Source organism: Magallana gigas, chromosome 7 (assembly GCF_963853765.1).
Source record: "Magallana gigas chromosome 7, xbMagGiga1.1, whole genome shotgun sequence".
In the NCBI taxonomy this organism is placed as follows: domain Eukaryota; kingdom Metazoa; phylum Mollusca; class Bivalvia; order Ostreida; family Ostreidae; genus Magallana; species Magallana gigas.
In genome coordinates, this window is record NC_088859.1 from 28560824 (window position 1) to 28584345 (window position 23522).

The 23522-nt window shown below is 32.6% G+C and overlaps 2 protein-coding genes across 2 annotated transcripts; both read right to left on the reverse strand.

Annotated features, from left to right (window-relative positions):
- Positions 1-7507: 7507 nt before the first annotated feature.
- LOC105320326 (glutathione peroxidase) lies at positions 7508-8998 on the reverse strand. Its single transcript, XM_011418236.3, has 3 exons — positions 8627-8998; positions 8323-8466; positions 7508-8066 (listed from the first exon to the last, which is right to left on the reverse strand). Exons 1-3 carry the CDS (start codon positions 8936-8938, stop codon positions 7839-7841), a joined length of 684 nt encoding a protein of 227 aa, XP_011416538.4. The 5' UTR covers positions 8939-8998; the 3' UTR covers positions 7508-7838.
- A 7342-nt stretch (positions 8999-16340) lies between these two features.
- On the reverse strand, positions 16341-19195 carry LOC105323656 (tRNA wybutosine-synthesizing protein 3 homolog). Its single transcript, XM_011422726.4, has 7 exons — positions 18991-19195; positions 17949-18032; positions 17526-17624; positions 17368-17439; positions 16954-17022; positions 16803-16867; positions 16341-16637 (listed from the first exon to the last, which is right to left on the reverse strand). The coding sequence occupies exons 1-7, from the start codon at positions 19156-19158 to the stop codon at positions 16406-16408; spliced, it is 789 nt and encodes a 262-aa protein (XP_011421028.3). The 5' UTR covers positions 19159-19195; the 3' UTR covers positions 16341-16405.
- Between the last annotated feature and the right edge of the window lie 4327 nt (positions 19196-23522).

Sequence of the window (23522 nt, forward strand, 5' to 3'; positions counted from 1 at the left end):
ACTACTTGCAAAGAATTTAAATTATTACATTTGCATTTTCAAATAAATGCGAATGTGCTGATGTGTTTGCACTACAGATTGGTGTTTTCTCCTTTTATTGATTCATTTTTCCAAATTAGCATATCCACATAACACTGGCCGAAAATGCAAATATGTCTGAAATATTATGAATGTTGGTCTAACTTTAAGTATGACATGTATTTTTCAGAAACAATTCTAATAAAACCATAAAAACACCAATAGGCACCGTAACTGAATCAGCTCCCAAAAAGTTGAACAAGGCTTCAGACCATGCCAAAACAAATCTTCGTCTTAACAAAATTCCCTACTTTTCAAGCTCTGGCTTTCCTAAATTTTCAACGATATTTGACAAAAACTATAGGATATCTTGATGAAGTTCAAACAATATTTTAATGACATTTAGCACGAAATTTTAGATACTACGCATAACACTTTGAACAGCCAATAGAAATTCGAAAAACATCGATATTATGCGTATGTATAAACGTAGTACAGATTTCCCATCGATCGAGAGTGTCCACTCTCATTTGTGCTATAGCTTCAGTTTAATGTTGACCGACGTTTAGTTTGAACAAAGTTTGGCGATATCAACACAAAAGAACAATTAAGATATGTTGAATAAATCACTTAAATTCAAGAACTTGTTTTATAAGATTAAATATGTATATGCACTGCTCCTTTTACAAGAAATCTCCTGCAAAAGAATCAACCAATCAAATATAACAATGGGATGTCCATTTACGTGTTTCATAGACTTATAAGCCTTGTTATCAATATTTCACAGGGAATGGCTTATCTTTTAAAATGGAGAGTTTGTGATAGATATATCTAATCCTAGAGTTATGGAATAGTTACTGATGTTTTCAAGTGTAGATTGAATCAACAAATGATATGTTGTTAATATAATTAAAACCACGGAAAACAGTTCAAACATATGGTAATAAAAATAGTGAGTGTTAAATAAATACAATTGTTTTAATTATTCAAAATTTAGTTTAAGATTTACAAAGAAAATCTGATTTTTAGGCCTATTCAGAATATTAACATAGGCAGAGTTACGCAAATTAGAAAATCATGCTTGTGAATACAGAATTCTAGTAAACAAAATACTTTATAATTAATTCTTTCTCATCTTTCATCATTTAAACTTTGTTTTAGGTCCTACAAATCGTGAAAGTGCCATTTTACGTTTTTCTTTCTATAAAGTTGCGTCATTGTTAAAGTAACGAAGAGGATAACCATTTTCATACATAATTATGTTGATTTAAAGAGACTGAACAAAGTTGTATTCGTCTATCCTAAGTTAATTTTTTGAGTGTCGTTCTTTTATCAATCATTATTTTTTTCGTGCGTTTTGTAACAACTTTTCTACCAACTTAGATATTGAACGCTGTCGGCAAATTTATTTTCAGATATAATACTAATTGGTCTAACAAAACAAAAAGAATTGTACACAAATTAAGTTCACAATACAGTTGTTTAACCTAAGACAACAGGTTATGTATAAACATATATTATACTGAAAGTAAATCGAAGTGTACTTAGTTCATTTAGCGGCCTTGAGAATGTTACAGTTATGAAACTTTCTTTTTTGAGCTTGTGGGAGTGTAGCAGGTGGTCAAATAAATGGACTATTTGTTTGATTTTTTTTTACAGTCCACCTAAGCTTAATTAGAAACTGATGACATTTACCGACTCTAAGTTCATTGGTACTACCCAATTTAGTGAAAAAAGGTTTTAATTAACACACACCTAAGACATTAGCAACAGTATGTATTTGAAAAAATACCTTTACATCTTACACAATTTTGGCACAATTACATTATCAAATCGAACCAAAAAACATGTATGTGCAACAGGTATATTCTGAGGTTTTTTGATTTGTTTTCTTCTTTTTTTGTTTTTTTTTTGCCTGAAATAAAATAATTAAAGACAAAATATTCTTTATTTCCTGTATCAATGAAGAGTATTCTGTATATAAACATCAATGGAACATTAAACTATAAAACGAAGCAAATATATCATAAACGTATTTACAAATGTACAGCCAGGAGAAAAAAATACTTACAGCATTCGATTTACATTTGTCTACAGTAAGTAATATAATTGTTACAATATACATACATATTTAGATACACTATTCATAACTTTTCCCTATTCAGTATAAGTTATTTTATCAAAACTAGTATTTTTAATGCGACCTAATGAACTAAGTATTGAATTTCGGTGTATTGCAAGTCAAAATGTACATATTTCTATACATCTAATATAATAAAAACAGGCTTCTAACAGCCTGGTTCTTTCTTTCAATATATAATTCAACATTACATGCAATTTACAATTTTCGATTAATTTATCACTTATTTATACCAGTACTTAGTTTTACAGTTTATCTTGCTTTAAAAAAAACTTTGGAGAAGTCACTCATGATTATGCTTTTATGCTTAACTAAATCAGTTGGATAGTTTAATAGCCAACCATATAAATATTTAAATATCCAGTCGTCAATGATGAAATTGATATTAAAGATATCCAACCAAGCTCACATAGAGTGTGTACACAGTGCAAAACAGCCTAACAACATGTAGAGCAATATCTTTCTTAAAAACACTAAATTGAAAGTTTAAAATGACATTGAATATTGACACTACCGAGTATCCAACACAGTATGAAGCTTTTAAATAAAATTTTAAGAGCAATATATTTTTAAAGGAAAAAAATATGACATTTCAACAAAACAATTTTTTTCTGACTTTCATCTTTACTTTATGATTATTGAACAACGCCACTTGCATCCTTTCTTTCTTATCATTTTATGAAATTTCTCTCCATACCTCTCTAAATACCACATATTCAAAATCGAATTAGTATCTTTCTTCCAACTGATACCTCTTTGCCTAAATTCATCTGTAACAGGAAAAACCCTTACTTTATGTCTTTACTCTACAATTGTCAGAGTTGTTTCGACACGCTAATTTTCAAGGTCACTTGACCTAACAAGGTCACTTGACCTAACAAAAGAAGTGTTTGTTAGACTTTTAAAAAAGTAGAATTGGATGAATGGCTCAGGGCTTTCTATAGATTTTAAAGATTATAAATGAGAGAAAAAATAAGCAAACACATTTCCGGCTGGTTCTTGGTCCTCCATAGGGACATTGCAACGGTTGTCTATCCATTATCATGTTTTCTCCCGTATGATATCTCTTATCATTGGGACTTTATATCAAATAATTAAGTTACACATATAGATAAAATGAAAGATATTAGAATAGCATCCTGTTCTCGTAAAAATAAATTATATTAAAAAAAAAACCCAAAATATTTAATATGAGAAATATAGTTAGTAAGCACTCTCTTTGCCAATATTGTCATTACTTATAGAAAACATTACAGTAATAGATTTAAACTTAGATTTTATCAAATTATGTTCACGTTCTTGAGACTAGGTGCAGATGAAGTTCAAATCATCACTGAATAAGTTAAATCTGCTGAAAGGCTTTTAATAATTGCAAATAACCAGTGACCATATGCAGTTGATGTAAATTGATCTGTCTTAATTTAGTCACGTTTTTAAAATGAAAACTGGTGTGTAAAGACCGGAAGTGAACTCAAAAATCAACATTCATCGGGCTTTCAACTTCTTTTATTTCTATGTTAAGTCCTTAACGTTGATGTATGAGGCAAAACAACACGATTTGACTATTACGTGTCAATTATCACCCCCAACAAAAACATGAAACCAAAATATTCCTGCATTGCAATCAGCGGGGAGGGTCGTTAAACATGTATTGGCTGGCAATAAAGGTAATGTTATAATTGTTGGGGATTATTTTCATCCCCAAGCTTACATTGATTATTTTAGTGTTATTGCTTCTGTCGAACTTTTGTCAGCTTTTCATTCGGCATGTTATCACCCCTCTAAATCTGGCGGAAGAATATTACGAAGCATTCCTTCTCGGATTAACAGCGGACGTAAACTGGTCTTGGAGAAACACAATCAGATTGGGGTTTTATTGATGAAGTGCCCTTTGTCCTACAATAATATTGTGGGGATGATTTGATTTTAATATTCAGAAAACTACGTGAAAATCAATTATCAAGCCGATTTGATGTCACTGAGAATATGTTTTAGTGCGAGATCGAACGTGCGATGTACTCGAAAGCGTGACAGCTCATTAATTCAGCTTTTCCACAAAATGGACATTGGTATAGCTTCTGTTTCTACATTACAATGGTTGACGCTGATAGAAAGCTAATATAATATGATGTAGTTTAATTGATTTTGGAACCTGGAGTCAAAGACCTTTAACATTACTGAGCTTGTACCTGGAATTGATTTAATTTTAATCAAACCGAAAAATGGTAGTCTAAATGAAAAGCATACGAAATGAAGATTTGGAGGTCAATTTTGTAGACATTTTTAAAGAAAATGTATTCAATAGAAATAATTTTCACGACTACTGACTGATAGAACATTAACAGATAAGCCGGGTCGTTAATATAATTATCAACTCATTGGTTGCATATACGGTATACGTAAAACTATATTTGTTTCCAAATTCTTGATTTATAATGCGCAACAACTTTAAAATATGGAAGTTATGAAGCATTGAACATAAACTTTAAACATTCGCATGTAATGATTAATTGCATCATCAAGACTTACAGTTATTTATAGGAGTTAAATTCGTTATTACATGTGCATTGTCTTCTTATACAATGAAACCAGACAGTGGAGTAAATATAGCCCTAAAAAAATCCGAAAAACAAACATTCCGTCCCTTCAAAAAAAAATCTAAAAAACAACAAATGAATAAAAAATAACCAAAATAAAAACACTCCCTCTTTAACCGCTTTTAAAAGTGAATAAAAAATATAATGCTTTGCATTTGACGTTTATGTGAACTCTTCAATATCAGTAAACATATTTACCCCCGAGAACTTTTACAGCGCCCATTAATTATCAATACAGTCCATTCTATAAATATTTTACGATAAAAATACTATAATTGCGACCATCACATCGTATCTCATCATGGATGATGTCATTTAATCGAGCTATTAGGTATAGATCATCTTAGATCTTTATAGATTTCTGAAATCAACAATGGGTTTGGCTCAGAGATAAATTATTAAATATTGAAGGTTGTCGTTGCACTTATAAACTAATAATCATATCAATCGGACACATTAATCTCTAAATTGGTAGGGTGAAGTTATATAAAATTTAATTCGTCGTTGTTTACAAAATAACATGACAATAGGGTGGACTTATTCTTCATTGATATTAAGCATAAATACCTTGTATTGAGTTAAGTAACGAATTTAAGTCACATAAAAACTTTGTTTAGCTCGTAAAACACCAGATTTATGGTCGTATTAGACCTGTGCGAGACTTGCTCGATAGTAACAAATTTAGAACTGAATACAAAGTAGACTTAAATGTGATGGCACGCTGGATACTAATTACCTTATTTGAAAACCGCGCCCTTTTTATTGGTTTTTCTACACAGATTTTTGTGGACATTTCAATAAATAGGAAATACAGGAATAAATAGAATAATTACAAGCTACAATTAATGAATCGCTGATAATGTGGCATAAACATGTAGAGTAAATTTGATGGAGTCATAAATTGATCGATTATTTCCCTAGTATTGAAGATATAATTTGTGGAGTGTCCCAAGATACGTTAATATAAGAAATACTATTACTAGACAGTAGTATTTACATGGAAATGCCACATTACATTTAAAACATGGGACATAAAGTTTGGCTTTAGTCGTCACATTCTAAGAACGACCTTCATTCAATGTAACGTTATATTTTACATCAATAAACCATTTGTTTGGCGTCAATATGCTTCAATTGTGCACGGATTAATGTTTGCAAAATGAAGTTTCCATGTCTATCAAGTTTTCACAAATGGTTAATTTATAAGTATGGTTTTGATATATAAGCAAAATTAATACAGTTCTGTAAAATTGAGGTTCCGGCCGAATTTTTATATAACTAATATTTTCACACAATTAAAAGTCGTGAAAATAAGCTGGATGAATAAGAATAGAAGCTTCTATTCATTTTAATTTCATAAATTGAGAACAATGAAATACTTTTTTTTGATTTTGATAAAACTTACAAGTTTATCAATATACCATTTATTGCACCGTCGACTTTCTTTGGTCTACTAGAATTTTTCTTGTTTGAAATGGTTAATTGATTTATAGGTATTCGTTATGTCTCATAAGGGGTTAATTGCTCGTAAATAAATAGCCGAGCGTTTGATCTCCGCGTTTACCTTCGAATCAGCAACTTTTGACTTTTAAGATGAAAAATACCTCATGAGCTAGTACATGTGAAACAGTAAAATAAGCAGATAAACTGACTACCAGATTATGAAATTTAGCCACATTTTTTTTTCTACATTTACATTGTATTTGCTGTTTCTTCTTCGCCTGCACAGCGGTGTTGCAAAAGTCAAGTTTCATTCAAATAATATAAAAAAAAAATCCGGAGACGTTTTAGATGATCAATATGGTAGCTGGTGTTTTTCTGCATGAGTCTCCATCTGGCAAATATTTTGATTTTATGCGTTTTCACTGAAATTCATTTTTAAAAATGTTTAGTCAAAATACGTCATAATACCGAGAAGAGTTTAAAATGATTGCTAGATTGAAATAGATAACTAGATATTAGGAAAAAAGAATAAATTTCACATTTACATTTCCCCATGTCTTTGTCTGTGATAACAATACGCATCAAATTTGTAACGCATATAAATATCAAAACATTTCATCAGTGACGCAAATGACGTACTTTTGGGGTGCAAGCGGGGTTTTCATAATATGAAAAAGAAATAATATAAAAATATCAATAAATTAATATTCGATTAATCGTACAGTTGCTGAAAATTATATAAGTAATAAAGAATTGTTTTGAATATTTTGAGGTGAATATCACGGTCGAGGTGTAACCAATCTATCATAGAGCCATCGTTGGAGCTTTATTGGATTTGATCACGCTTGACCAATAATGATCATCCCTTTATACTCAAAGAATAATTCTTTACTCTTTGAATAAATAACGTTTTATCCAATTTATTCGTTAATCAAAGGCATGTGCTCTCTCTTGATATACCTTTCCTATAGAATACCCCAGTGCAGCCAGAATGAAGTAAGCATTAATATTTTAAAGATGAAAATTTAACATCATATATATATATATATATATATATATATATATATATATATATATTAATATGTATATCAATTTATGTTGGGAAGGAATGTTTCCCTGCATTAAATGGAATTTGTTATTAATAATTTTGAAGAAATTTGCTAAAACAAGTAACGAATTACATTTTCAACCGATATTAAAAACAATGCCCAGTAACCTTTTGCAGCTTAGTTTTACTGATATGATTGAATCAAAATTCTCATGTAATTTAGTCTCATAGTTACTTACAAGTAAGAGTCGTGAAAATAAGTTGAATGGATAAAAAAATCTTTTATTTGACACATAAATTATCGAGTTAATTCCTAGAAATCGTCACGTATAAGTGAACGTATTTCACACAATGCACAAAGTGATATACGTCACTTAACCATTATTCACTTCCAACAGATTTCACTGTTTCCGGAGGTGAAATCATCAAGTAACGATTTCTATGAACAATTTCCCGAAATTACATCAAGTCATTTATCAAAGATTTTCTCATCTGATGTTACAGTAGTCAAATAGTACAAAATTGATAAGTCAACCATGATCTTCATCGGTATAATGCGATAGATTTTACGGTTAACCGAGTTCGTTGTAGTCTATACCATAGGTATTTCGTTACTCATGTTATCCACGGCAGAGTGAGGCAATAATGAAGAAATCACCATTGTGAGATTGAGTGGATTAACATCCGGTGAGAAACGAACGACCGGTTTACCCTGCTGGTTGATGACAAATTGCTCAAAGTTCCATCTGACGTCACTCACGCGGAGGGGTTTGTAATGTAGATCGTCCTGGAACTCATCCGCTGTTGGGCCACAATATTTCTGCAAGAAGGATTGATACATGTTTGCTATTAATATTAATTTATTTCCACCCTCAACTGGTGGAATAAAACTTTTAATTGTTCTTTGTTTTGAGAACAATTTTATTGTCAATTTGAAGTTTTCACTTAAATTCAGATGCTATATTACGGTCCGTAAATTTGGGTTGTCGTCTACGAGATGATGAACTTCTGAAATGAAATATCTCAAGTATGTTTGTAACTTTTTATGACTTGCATTTAACATGTCATTGACTCACCTTCAAATAAGTAAAAAGAGGGTGTTCATCTTCTCCATTGACACCAACTTTGGCAAACATCGGAAAATTCGGCACGTAGCCATTTCCAGGGCGCACATACTTGATGGTATTCAAGATTTCTGTCGCTGTATCGCCTGGTTCTTGCTGTAATCAGACAACAGAAGCATATTTATCATTAAAAAAAAGCGTTAACTAAAAATAAGTTTCAGCATTCTTAATCACGGGGCACAATTTCGTGCATGCTAAACCGCATGTGTATACAAATTTGCTGAAAATTTAGAAACATTATTAAAAACCAACGTACCAAGTTGAACTGATTGCAAGGAAATCCCAAGACCTCGAACTGTTTCCCTGCAAACTTCTGTTTCAGTGCATTGTATCCCAAGTAGTGCATGGGGGTTAGACCTCAGAAGGAGGCCAAGTTGGTGATGACCAACACTTTCCCCCGGTACTCGGAGAGGGAAACGTTCTTCGTCTGGTAAATGTCCGGAGCCGTGAAACTGTACACGGATTCGGCAGAAGATGGCGGCTGATTGCACTCCACTTCCGTACCCGAGACCCGACAGATCACGCCCAGAAACGCCAAAAAGGCGAGGGAGCAACGGGCCCCCGCCATTAGTGAATCAAGGTTAAGAAATAGCGCTCTATCTTGTTATACCCTAATTTATACTGTCATCTATCTTTCCGGCAATCATGGGACAAGTTGTAGGTGTCACGGGGCGGTTTTATCAGGAGATTATTAATAGTACAATAAAGTAGGGTGCACAAGCATTGTCTTTTTCCAATTAAATAATGTTTACATTGAAAAAAAAAAGCAAAAAAAAAAATTACATATGCAGATGGAATTTTGAATGAGTTCAAATACAAAAAAAATTCACTTTGATTTTAAATCCTGGTGCAACATAAATAAAAAGAAACATTGAACATTCCCTTCCCCCTTACACACACTCGGACACTGATAGCGACCGTTACTCTCACGGTTCGACTAAAAAGTCTTCATCTACGGGAGTCAATATTTTATCGTATAATTTTTTTTTTAAAATACAAATAAGATCAGAATAAAGATTGTACAACCTACAAGTACGAGTTCTTTTCCTTAAAATGTTTAAAAAATTTAATTTATTTATCTCTCGACTATCATTGAAAAATTAATTCACAAAGAACATGCACAATCATAACGTATTCTTTAGTCAGAGAATACAGTATAATATTAACATCTCAATCTTCTAGTTTCATAAATTAACGAGTAAACTTGTAAAAATATGATTCATCTGAAACATTTTAAACTTTTAACGTGATATCTTCACTTGGCAGGTAAAATTGATTGACAGCTAGGTTGCCAATTGATTGATTAAATGAAGTTAGCGTCTTCGCGCTAGAATTCTAGAATTCATTGGACAGACTTGTATTACAAACCGGTGACAATAAATAACTATATGGACTATCAAAAGGATTTGGACACGATTTAAGATCAAAAATTTTATATTTATTTTTTATGTATAAAATGGTTTAATGGTGCATTTTAAATGATTGACCAGAATATTGAATGTTAAGGTCAAGATACAAGCGAGATGCAGAGGTAAGAATTGGTTGTTATGTAAACAAAGCTCGAGTCTTATAATTGTTTACAAAATATGTAATATAGAGATTTACCATTTCTTAGACAAAATGACATATAAAATCAATTTAAACTAACTCAATATCTTCATAAATACTAGTATCAACAAAAGAAAGATACATTTGATTGAAACTTACACCAATACAACATATGTAAAAAATGACAATATTCGAGCTTTGTTTACAAAACAAAGAATTATGAACTCTGTGTCTTGCTTTTAACTTGATATTTGACTTTCAAATTTTGACATAGCATTAAAAACTTCTGTATAAACATTGAAAATGGAAAAATTAAAATTTGAAATCGTGTCCATGTAGCTATTTAGTTCTAATAATTGTCGATACAGCAATTTTTAGTACTTTCATTCAGTTTAAAAAGACTTTCCAACTTCTAAAGTAATTAACGTCTGTATATTTTTTCCTTATTCCCTTTCATAAATATTAATTTCTTTTCCTGGTAGTTCTAATGTAAAGGAAATGTTTCATATGCATCGAGTATAAACTTTAAAACGTTACGCGAGATATAACAAAAAATAGCTATATATCGTCGGCTTTTTTACTCAAGTCTAAAATAAGATTATATTCTGTTGCAACTTTGATTTTCAACAGAAAAAAGTGTTTATAATTCTTTTGTATAGATTTAGAAGGATAACATGTTTGTAACTTTATTGAAAAAATAATTAAATGCAAGAAATATACATTTATTATACAGAACATAATTAAGTGCTCAGCAGAGTGAATTGAATCTCACGAGAAGATTCGAAAACAAGTTATGCCACTTATTTGTTTCCTTTCCTTATTAATAATTTACTATTTTGAAATATAAGTAAATGTATAATTTATATCATATATGACTTTGTTATATTATACTAGTATTTTATTGCACGACTTAATTAATCCTTATAAAACGGGGATTGTGTTAAGAACTATATATATAGTACAGTATAAGAATTAATATATTAAGTTTGATTTTTAGAAATACGCTTAAACAATCAATTACATAACAAGAGGGCATAGTCAACTTTAGTTTGTCATATACTTAATTAACTTATACATGGAATGTTTAATTAAACTGACAATGGGTCAAAGAAAAAAAGTATGCCTCGTCATATTTTGAACAAGATACAAGTAAAGAAGGACATACTTGTGTCAATCATATCATGAAAAACTCTATAAAATCATCATCATTTAGTTTTGCACTAACTGTTTTTAAAGTCTAGTAAATCAACTTCCTTATTAATGCTGCGGTTTTTTTTTCTTCTTTCAAACTAACTAAGGGACATGTGCAACTGAACTGAATAAGTGACTTCCATATAACATTTTGGTAAGCGAAATTCACGCACTTAAGTAATGTTCTTGTGTATATTTGACCGACCTTTAATCGATTAGCAATGATGAATATAGCTTTTATTTTGGGACACCCAACTTACCTAATAAAAATGAATTAGGCCAAAACTTTTCTGTACATTATCCCCCCCCCCTACCTTCGTGCTCTTTGTCTGAATCAAGCTTTGTTCTATCTGAATGTGCTTATTGAAAAGGTTTTCAAAAGATGTTTTCCGGGAGTTATATTGGAATTCTTTGGGAGGCTATGCGTGGAATCCTTGAAAACATCCCAAGATACACAAAAGAGACAAACAACAAACAGACCCTTGTCATTAATGAGACTGATGAGCTAGCCAAGGAGACCCAGATAATCGGTATATTATTCACAATGGAGAAGATTTTTAAAAATACTTATTGGACAGAGATGACGCAAACTGTGTGAAAACTCGATATTGAAAATCATTACACGTTTCACCAAAACCTGCGAAACAACTGAAGGTACAAAGGCTAATTTGTTTAATATGTTTGAATGGCCCGCAACCCTTATTGGAATAAATGACGATTTTACAATCAATAAAATACCTGGAGGGGTCTTACTGCAATCGGAGGAGACGACTTCTAAGCGCTAGGGACTATTAAACAGACAATACCCGGATCAATAGACACACAACTCGACTGTAAACCACGCTTGGCATCATCAAAGTTTTCCGGAATTGATTCCTGATTCAATCTGAAGACTCTAAAAGCATCTCGGGACACCATCGAATTCTTATTTGTTTCAATAGTCTACAATTGATTTCCCAGGAATCCCATATCCCATATATTTCCTTTGATTGGAAATCTTGTGTCCGGTTTAGCGTAGAATTTATTAGTACATGTATAGTTGTTAGAGATTTTTTTTTTTATTTCTTTTAAGATTTTTCAAAGCTTAAAAGCAATATGATTGTGACGATCTTATATCTTTTTTTGAGTTATTTGAGTGAAAATATACCAGTTTTGGATCTATATTCAGTCTCCTTAGAAATAAACGCTCAATATCCATCAATGTTGAAATAACCTAAAAAAAACTCAGTCTAGAATTAATCCCAATGTAAATGCATGTTGTTGAATATTTTGCCTTTACAGTGTAAACACAGAGTCTATATTTGATGCATATATTGATTGCTTTGTCTGCCAGTGCTGTCTCTAAAGATCGAAAGGGAACTCGATTGAAGAGCTTTTAATTTCGTCAAAAAAATGATAAAAAGAAATATCGTATTTTTTTTTCTATTTTAATGATGCATATTATGTTTTTGTTGTATTAATTTTGTTGAGTAGGGAGGGGAGGTGTACGCACGACATTAACACCGGGAGCTTATAAATCTTGGCAAAATTGACTCAAAATTTCGGGAGTTAATTTCGCCAGGATGTAGAATGAATTACAAATGTATCAATTTTCAATGAGTTTGAACCATTATATGAAAAGTTATAGACATTTTACGTACATTATGGTATACTACAAATCGGCAAGAAAATAGTTTGAGCAACTCTATCTATTTATACATTTTTTTTTTGCACATAGTTACAGAAAACAACAACAATAAGAAGATTCATGAAAAGACTTGTATTAAAACCAAAGACGTGTATGTTCTGACTTATTTTTTATGCTTACTAGTGGCATTGTCTGATCGAGGTCTGGTACAAACCTGGGTTTTGTGCAGTTGCTTCACTGCTATCTGGCAACTGATGAGTGAAGAGTTGTTCCTCAATTATTTCTGTGTGTAGATGTATCAACGAAGTTCTTTGCTGTCATCTTTACTGCAAAAAGATCTCCCCACCCACACTCAGACGGCAGTCAGAGGGTATAACAGGATTTCTTCTGCTCTCTTCTCATTTAGGTACTACTCGATCCTTTTCTTCCATTCCTTGAATCAACTGCAACAGTATCATGAGTAGCGTAAGGGGTTTCTTGTACATGTACATACAAGGTACTATATGGGATTGCGCAGATACTTTGTGTTGGTCCTCACTGACTTTTTTCCTCGTTCTTTCTTCTTCCTACAACGTAAGTAATGGTTTACCCACGGCAATCAATCCATTGCAATTCATTGAAATATCCCTTTAAGATGTCTACATAGACTTTTATTAAGTGTTTTTCTATCTCGTTTGTTGTATATCATCGTACCAAATCGCTCTCATTTGAGAAGTTCACTAATATATGTGTCTTCGGCGAAATTATTCCCTTTCTTAGCCATTTGTGTCTTTCATTTGCTCTACATGCCATTTCCGCAGTCCTTAAACTGTTGACGTCGTCCTACAAATTATCTGCATCTCTCCAAGATCTTTTTCCCTATTGTACCTTAAAACTATGTCACGATCTTTCCTCTATTGCCATAAGATTGCTTTTAGTGGATGTTGCTTCTCTTTTCCTTCTGTACTCAACCTCAAACTGCCAACAGAAAAGGGTGGGTGATGTATGTTTCTGTTCCAAACTGTTTGTGGTGAATGAGTAAAGTGCCAGCGTTATCAGCGTTTACTTTCAATGTGTGACTAAGCTTTGTCGTCCTTGTAAGGTCAGTTTATTTACTTTTTAATCTGGTTTCTCAGCCGGAAGGTTGTCATGGCTCCATAAAATGCCACCATCTGAGTCCAAGACAAGTGTTTCCCAGTGCTATGGTATGACTTCTTACTAGGTTCTGACATGCAGTGTCTTTACAAGTTCTGCGTTGTTTGCTACAATCGGCTCACATATACATAATGGACACATCTAAATCAGGCCAAGTAAATTCACAGGGCTCTATTGGTTTAACAGAAAGAAATGCCTTAACTTTTTGATTGACAGTTTTGAGCCAGTCACAAATAAAATCTAATCATTCCACCCTTTACAATACATTTCATAATTATACAAAATACACAATTATACATTCTTATTAAGGCATTATTTTCCGTATTCAAGGTTTAAACTATGTAACTACATGTAAGTATGTGTAGGAATTCTTTCTCATTATTTTCCCTATTCAAGATTTATATTGTTTAACTAAATACACATAGGAAAGATTCAGCGAGCAGTGCTTATATACATGTACTTATTAGAAGCCAAGCTACGCTCAACATGCAAAGATGTATAAGTAATGGACTTCCGGTCCATTTGTTGCTGATATATTGTTGGCATAATTATGATCTTTATTTTCTTGTAGAATATCATTAAAAAACATGGCATGGGTGTAAAAGATAAAAACATTATTAGTATTGGAATATTGGAATACGTATGACTGGTGTGTGTGTGTATATATATATATATATATATATATATATATATATATATATATATATATATATATATATATATATATATATATATATATATTAACAAAACCATTATTATTAATTAATTTCTCCTAAAGCTTAAATCGAAATTATGTATTTCCACTCAAAATATTACGACTATAGATGGTACATAAATGTTGGTTCTCAGACAATATTCAATTTTGAAAGTGAAAATATTATTCAATTTTCTTTTAGAATCTAGCTTGTGGAAAAACTCAAGAGCACAAAAAACCTGTTTTACAAAATTTAAATAAAATGTATGATGTATTTCACATAACCTATAAGAGCAATTCAACAGCCATCCACCCTAGTCCTTTCCTCGTCCAAGTGCCGATAAGTATGAAATTGTTTAGTTTTACCTTTTTTTTTATAAATCACAATTAGATGGTTTTTTGGTTTTTTTAAATAAAATCATGCCATTAGAGTATGCAAATAACGACTGTAGTCCAAGTTAGATAAGCAGTGAAGTGCCTAGATGTCTAGTGTCAAGGGGGACGGCTATATAAAATAAAAAGACAGATACTAGTAAACTAGTAACAGTCCTGCATGGAAATGAGATATGTACTTTAAACGTGTGTATAATTTTAGGGGGGGGGGGGGGTCAGGCGTGTTTATAAATCCAAAACGTACAAAAATGATAAAATGCATTTACACCAAGTGAATTCGAAAATTACATCATGGTGTGTGGCTAAACTGCTACATAAAAAATATGTAATCTTTCCAAATTATGTCCAGCCTGGACAAATAACCAAAACACAAATTAAAGCTGAACAGACTTATACATAGGCACCCACTCACGATTCTATGATTCCAATAATACCAGCTAATAGGTATTATATATTTACATCTACCAAGTATTATTCCCTCTATTTCTTAGGAAACTTATAGTAAATTCATAGCTCTATAGAAACATCCAGACTGAAATCTACACGCCGTGTTTATCGATTGGTCGGATTCTACAACTACCCAAGAAAAATCACAGACTGCATGAAATTAATAAATCCTGATGATGTCAGACTCAGTCTCACAGGAGACGATATGTCTGTTTCTTTTAGCTCACGTACCTATGTACGTTAACAGTAATTTACTGATTTTTACTTACTTTTTACGATCAATTTATTAATGAATTAAAAGAAAGATGTTAATATAAACAATAAAATGCTATCTTTGGCGATTCATTCGGGTTATGAAGGTAGCGATCATTGCAGAAAATATTAACATAACCCGCGTTTTTCTGCAATGTCGCTACCTTCATATTCCGAAAGAATAACCAAAGATAGCATTTTATAGTTTAAATAAACCCTTCATACTCGTAATACCCTTGTTTAACACCTGGAAACCATAGCAAACGTGTAGTCTTCCTTACAGTATTTTTGAATCTGCGCTTTATTTCCTTTTTTGAAGTGCAGTTACTCTTTGTTCGTAATACATTGACCTGTATTTGATGTCACTTTTTCTGGCATGAAATATGCACATAAATTTGATAATTTCATTGCCACTTAGTAATATGGTGATGTAGAAAAACGTTCATACCAGTGGGATCTACATATATACAGAGAAATACTTCAATATGTTAAAAAGTCAGCTTAAATAGGGGCTGTAAGCATAGAGAATAGGAAAGAGGCGTGGAGAGAGAGAGAGAGAGAGAGAGAGAGAGAGAGAGAGAGAGAGAGATGGTGGACAATGTCTTTTATAAATCATGTTCAGCTTTAAATATTCAGTACTGATAATTTAAGAACGGTCATTAAAAAGGCATCAAAAATAATACATACATATATAAGCTGACTTCTTATTGAAAAATGTTTAAAACATCTATTTCAAAAGATGAACATAGTCAGGTCACATTGTCAAATAATGAACATTCTGATAAATCGTCAATGATGATTGCGTCACTGGATATTGTTCTGTGTTTTTCTATGGAAGTCCCAGCAGAGTGCTTCACTTTCACTTTTTCATGCTTTTTTCTTTTGTGTTTAGTCACATTCGAATTATTTACTGCCAAGTTGCTATCACAAACATCAGCACTATTTAATGTCTCTAACGTTGATGTGACATTTGCAAAAAATCTGCAATCCAAAAAAAAAGAATTAAAAATACAGAAGAAACTCTATTCATTCCTTTTTGTAAAGAAAATCACATATGCTTACTTTTCATTTCACAAATATTTTTATCTTACTACCAGTATATAAAAATCAATGTACGTGTATTTATATTCTTATCACAAAACTTACCTGTCAATTCGTAGAAAATTTTCCTGCATCTTTTTATTCGCAATTTGAACAAGTTTTTCAATGTACTGAAATAAAGTATACACAAATATTAAAGAATGGGCAGTTTGGATTTAGAAAATTTATGCAATAGGTTAACAAATGTCATTTTTACCTTATATGTTACCAGGAGTTCTCCATCCAGTGATAAAGGGACCTCCAAACCATGGGTACTTCTTACAGCCTGGAAAGATGTATGTATACGTGTCAAGTGACTGTTATAATTACCAGGTACACAGGCCAATTTACAGTGTAAATTACATAAACATCTTTACCCCACATCACCAAATCTTTGTGTAAAGCTTAACAGTCAGTTTTAATTGATCAATATCAATATCAGCATGCTGGTTGTGAATTGAATTTGGTTGGAACAGGGGTTGGAACTCTAATTCTCTCAACTTTTCAAAATTCAAGCTGATACAGAAAACTGGTGAATTTTATAAATACATTTCAGAAAAGAGAATTCTTGATTATTGTTCTTTGCTGATCAACATTACAAGAGCTTAACTACCTGTATACTAATAATTACCACAATTATCTTTCCTTTATTTCCAAGACTGATGCCAGAATTTCGAAATCCTGATGCCACAGCACAACTTAGCTGCAATTTAAAAAGTGAAATGATATGTAAAGCAACTCAAGATAAATTCTAAATGGACAAAATATGTTTCTGTTGCCTACACTTACCATAGACTGGGCACTACTTAGAGACTTGCACTGAACATGTAAAACAAAGGGCTCAAACTTGAATACCGAATCTCCATTCAAGAACTGAAGTCCTGCAATCTGGAAATGGAATAAACAAAATTGTGGTGAAAATTGCAAAAAATCAAATTATTATAACTGAATTACTGCTACCGATAATTATTTTTTTCAAATCAAGGATTATCTTTGAATATAGATACATATATATTTATTAAAAAGATAAAATTGGTAGTGACTGCTGTAATGGAAATAAATTGATGGGTAATTGCTTCTGTAGGCAAAACAGATCCATTCACTAGTATTCTTTAATTTCACAATACATGTATTTCCTTTATTATAACATCATCTCTACAAATTACATGTAAAGACAATAAATATACTTTCTCTTCAACAATAAATACTCACAGCTGCATCATACTCTGCTTTGTCATGTGTTGTATACAACCATTTGCAACCTTTCTTCTTCACAGATGTGTCACCTCCTTTTTTCTAAAATAAGTTACAGGGATAATAAATAAAAAAGGAAGAAAAATATATACTGTAACTTTTTATTTAAAAAAAATGCGACGAATAAATATATATATCAACATGATTTAATATCGCCTCTGAGAAATAGCTAAGACTACAGACTTGGAATCAAATACAGCCACTTGAACTACCGGTACAGTACGTGCCTCCCAAAACAAATCTCCTTCAAAATATGCTTATAGATTTCACTGTAAGAAGCTCAATATACAGTGTTACTGTTTAATTTCTTAAGGTCACAATAAGGTGGTATGGGATACCTGTCAATATTAATGTGGATAAAAGATAGTTTATATAATCAAAATACTTTTACCCATTTAATATTTTTAAATATTACAACATTTGACAAATAAATGTGTTTTAAATTTTTTCGAAATATCCCTAGCTGCAATAATGTAGACCTCTCCAAATTTTTGTATATTCGATGTTTACTGGAGTAAGAAAAAAAATGGGAGAGGGCTACGGTCTTGACACAATTAAGATTTGTTATTCAACATTTTCCATTGTGTTGTAATGCTATAGCCCATAAGGTGTGTTGCAAGGGGTGTAGCTCTTGTAATTATAATTAGATAGCACAACCGCACTACCGAGTTTTCGTATTGAGATAAACCAAGGGTTTAAGGGGAGTGGAGTGCCAGTGGACTGAAAACCCTTGGCTACCATTGATGATTTCATCAGAAGTTGCAACTTCTTTTAACATAGTGGAACGATCATATGACTATTTTTTATTTCTTTTAGATAATTAAAATCATTTCATTGCATTGATCAGTCACAGGAACTTGTCACGCACTTTTTGTCTTCTTACTATGTGACCCCCCCCCCCCAAACTATAAAATATACATTCATAGTAAAAGGGTGGCGACATTGTTATTAAGAAGTCAAAAAGTTCGTGAGGGCATCAGCTGTGCATACATAAACTTACACTGTCATCAAAAATGATTATTCTACCAGAACAGGAGCTCGTGGTGAAGAAATCAGTCGATGTGTTTAAAAGAGCGACTAGAGCATGTATCTTTTCATCAATTGAACCCTTCCTGCTCAAATCTACCCCACTCAATGCTCTCTCCTTGTCACGATCGAAATTGTTCATGTTCTTCTATCAATGTCAATACACTGTTTTAAAATCCAATATTAAATATAGTGAACTAAAGAGTTTTACTGATCAAATATAAAATGCAGATCGGATTCAGGACTATTAAATCCGGGAAAATATCTCAGTGCAATGGATTCTTAATCTCCAAATAACTACGGTTTGTAAATAATCATATCAACATAATCATCAACGTTAAGTATATTGAAACAAATTTGTAAGCTGTTGACTTTCATCTGGTTTTGACAAAACTTGCATGTTTTCTGTTGTGTTGCTGGGGTTTTTTCAGTTCATTGAGATCTTCATCAGGAAGCCAGTCCATGAAATTTTTATGAATTACAAATAGGTTTATTATATAACCTTTGGTGTGGATTTGTATTCGCCATGCAAAGAGGAAGGGAAATCAGTGGGTAAAAGTTAACGGCGAGACAATGATTATTTGTATGTATTTTTTATGCATGCGTGTTTTGACATAAAGTTGGGTTCAATGTCTAGAGATAGCTGTAGTTACTACATTGTAGTATGTCATACCCCCCCCCCCCCAAAAAAAAATAATAGATTCTTTTAACTTGAGTATATGAAGATGATTCATACCTAAATTTTTCTTTATTTTGGTATACACTTAAATTTTCTATTTTATTTTAACTACGTGTATATAACCCTCTTTTAATGGTCAAACGGTTGTTTTCTCTCTAAAGAAGGCAACGTTTAATAACTTAAATTTTGCAAATCTTGATTTTCCCTTTTACAACTGGTTAAATTTTCTTTTTGTAATCGTTCTTACCATATATCCACTCATCATTCTTAATGCAAGTAGATGCATAGGAATTTAGAGGTTGCGATCATTTCAGAATAAAATACATTTATACATGTACATGCAGTGGGGTATAGCTTTCATTGAAGCACGGAAGCACGTGCTTCCACATTGTTTTGTAAAAAAAAAAATTAAAAGCAAATAAAAAAATTACGTACTTAAAATATTATAAATTGAACAGAAATAAATCAATATAAATAAAATTGGTAAAAATTTTGAATAATTTCAAAACGCAGTTAGTTGAGTGTAATGTGACGATTGAAAACTCATGACAGGTCAACCATGCTTTCCACGAGACTTTCAAGTCTCTCGTTACTACATGCGTACAAACAGTGGTCTATAGACACAAAGTCATTGACTCTTTTGCCTTAAAGAAAACACGAAGACTGGGCTTCCTCTTTGATAAAGATAATTAAAGTTATAAAATAAATTTTGTCATGTACAAATGTTTTTTTATTTGTTTGTTTCGTGAAATGAAAAAAAAAAATTTATTGGCATAAGTCTAAAGAAATTAACAATACCAAATTACATATACGCTGCATAATTTATAAAGAAAAATATCGCATGAAAAGCTTTAATTTTGCACAAAAAATATATTTACAATTGAAGAAATGTATATTGGAGAAATTTAAAAAACCTATTGATATTAATTGTGAAAAATGCGTCAGCTTCTACCCTGGACCATTGGGGGCCTCAGGGCGGCCCCCAAAACCCCTGCCCTGCTGTGGCACAGTGCTTCCATATTATTCTACCCTACGCTACGCCACTGACAAGTATATAAACCGCGAAATATTGTAACACATGTAGGCATCCGTAACAGTTAATACCCATAAGAAACACTATTAGTTTTGGTTCTACAGAATTATGTCCGGATGTTAAAGTTCATCGAAGGTGAGGCGGACCTTTGTATATACGGGGGTGCATTTTAAAAAAAAATCTTCTTAAAGTAATATAGCATAAACCATCCTTATGGAAAGGAAAATATAAATTATGTTCCAAATTTCAGCTACAACGTCGAACTAATCCGACATGTAAATGTCTACAATGACATTGCATGGTGATAATCTAGCCGCTTTCGAAGTTCGACAGTGCTAGTCATGCAACAATTTCAGCCAGGTGGTTTAGAGTATGCTAGATGAGTTAAATATTTTGTACTTTCCGTTTGTTATAGAAACGTCTCTAGACTAGACTTCTGAAGTATTCCCGGGCAACATTCATATGCTGTTTGGTATGCGTATTTATTTATAAATCAATTTTTCTTTAACTCTGCCTGCGTTTATGATGAATCATATTCATAGTATATTAATTTCTGTCTATTTTGGTAAACCCTTAAATCAATGGGAACACGTAATGGCTCTCTGATGTAATGAAGTAATTGTCTATACCCCCAGTTCGTTCTGTCTGTCCCGATCATCTGCAGATTTACTGCCTCAAATACCGGTACCTACACGTATAGCCTCAGCTCCCTGGGTTTCTTATCTAACTGTTACTTTTTTAAAAACCTTTATTCAATTCGTTTCTTTTAATATCTATCTGTTCACTATCAACTTTCAGACATGTCTTTAATTCAATCCTTATTTTTTTTTACATGTACATAGAGAAAAGTACAATTTACTCTTCATTATGCAAATTCGTTTGTATGTTCATATAAAAATTACACTATTTTGAGATGCATGTACGTCTAAAATTCTTACATTCTTTACTTCTTTTAACTGACGAAAGGATTAAGGAGAAGGTTACTGGGGTTACTGAACACACAGAGAGAGAGAGAGAGAGAGAGAGAGAGAGAGAGAGAGAGAGAGAGAGAGAGAGAGAGAGAGAGAGAGAGAGAGAGAGAGAGAGAGAGAGAGAGAGTTGGCATTTGATACTTTTGAATACAATAAATTGAAAATTTAAATGCACCCGTTCAATAACGAACGCTCTTATAAGACAATATATGCAATTCAGCCACGAAGGAAACGCTAGTTAAATGTCATTTAATTAATATAATCCAGACTGGTTTGTTCAGTGTCGGTAACCCGTTGCAGTCTACTGGGCTATTGGAAACACAATGATCAAATCGAACCTGTGTGATTTAGTTTAATCCATAACAAGATATATACACTTATAAAACGTACAATGGATAAAAGCATCGCGTAATACATACACATGTTACTTCTAATGTATATAATCTACAAGACTTAGTCCATTTTTTTCACTTATACAGAGCTAGTATACACAACTGAAGAGATCAAAGCCAAGTAGCATTGTAGCCATTGTAGCTACTGGGAGTCGTTAACTGTAATACTGAAATGCATTGTTACCAGTTCTGTTTAACCACTTCTTTTGGAACACATGATTTCAAATTGCTAGAAGTAACGCGTGTTATGAGTTTCAAAAGAGTTTATACTTCATGTCGAAACTTTATATCGAAACCTGAAGTGGTTCTGCTTTGGCACTGTCGGTTTGGGGGACTAGTTGGTCACCAGAGGGTGCGGACTGCACCTCCTTCCGGTCATGCAACGTTTTAGTTGTTCCCGTCAACATCTCGTGGAATGTCAGCGTCTTCTCGGGAAACGTCACGTGTCTGTTGACACTTGACGCTTTTTTCATGCCGTCTGCTTCTTGCGAATCGCCAAGAACATGACCAGCTACGGAGGTGCTTTTGAAGCTATAGGAAAACATAGTATTACTTCGGTCTTCTCGGTCAAAAAGTGTCCTTCTAGTATGCAGAATTCTTGGATTTACCGAGTTTGTAAAATTACGACGAGAGTGGCGACTTGTTACATCGGAAGTTGCGCGTGATATACCCTTACTCTTGGTTGACACTAAACTAGTTGCTGAATTCTGCTCCGGGCGATCTTTTTCGATTTCGCGATCTTTTCCAACAATGAATTTCTGTTGTTCTTCGGTTAAAGTCGGTTTGGGGAAATATCTTCCTGGAACTTGCTTGCTCTGTTGCAGTGCGGGGCGGAGTACCAAGGATCCTTTTTTGTCCTTATCTCTAGTTAAGGTTGTCCTTCCGTCGGAAAATACTGTGATGTTCACTGGGGTGCATGACGCGTTGAAGGTTGAATCCCTGGTTTCTGGCCGTGGGGTTGGCCCCATGTTCTTCGTGTAAGAGTCCACAAGCTTCGGAGGACCTTTGATTTTAACCAATATCGACAACGGAAGAAGCCGCTTCTCCTTGGTAATACCCTTCCGGAATTCACTGTTCTGTGGTCGTTTTTGTAAAATGTCCCAATTCCTTGGAGTCCGCAGTGGTATACACGTAGTCAGATCTAAAACAGAGGTCATTTTTTTTTACCACGAAAGTTTCTTGTTAAATATAAAAATCCATTGGCTCAAAGCCGTACATTTTCGTTGACTTTAAAAACTGTGAAACGAGGTGTAAGAATTTAACAAAACTGAATTCTTGGGCGAGGATTGTCTAGAAATTCTCGCTGTTTCCATGCTGTTTTTGGCTGCTCTGCGCCAAGACGATTCGTTTGTGTATGGCCCTCTAATCCTAATCCCCTGACCTCAAAAACTGGTGCAATGAAATTCAACAGACGAAAATCACTAACAATTA

Bases quoted from the DNA above. Each gene is read 5' to 3' on its own strand.
- LOC105323656 (XM_011422726.4), bottom strand. From the start codon at position 19,158: ATGAACAATTTCGATCGTGACAAGGAGAGAGCATTGAGTGGGGTAGAT. The intron at 17,625-17,948 runs GTGAGTATTTAT...TTCCATTTCCAG, and splicing joins AAGCAGAGTATGATGCAGCT to ATTGCAGGACTTCAGTTCTT. The intron at 17,440-17,525 runs GTAAGTGTAGGC...TTTAAATTGCAG, and splicing joins TAAGTAGTGCCCAGTCTATG to CTAAGTTGTGCTGTGGCATC.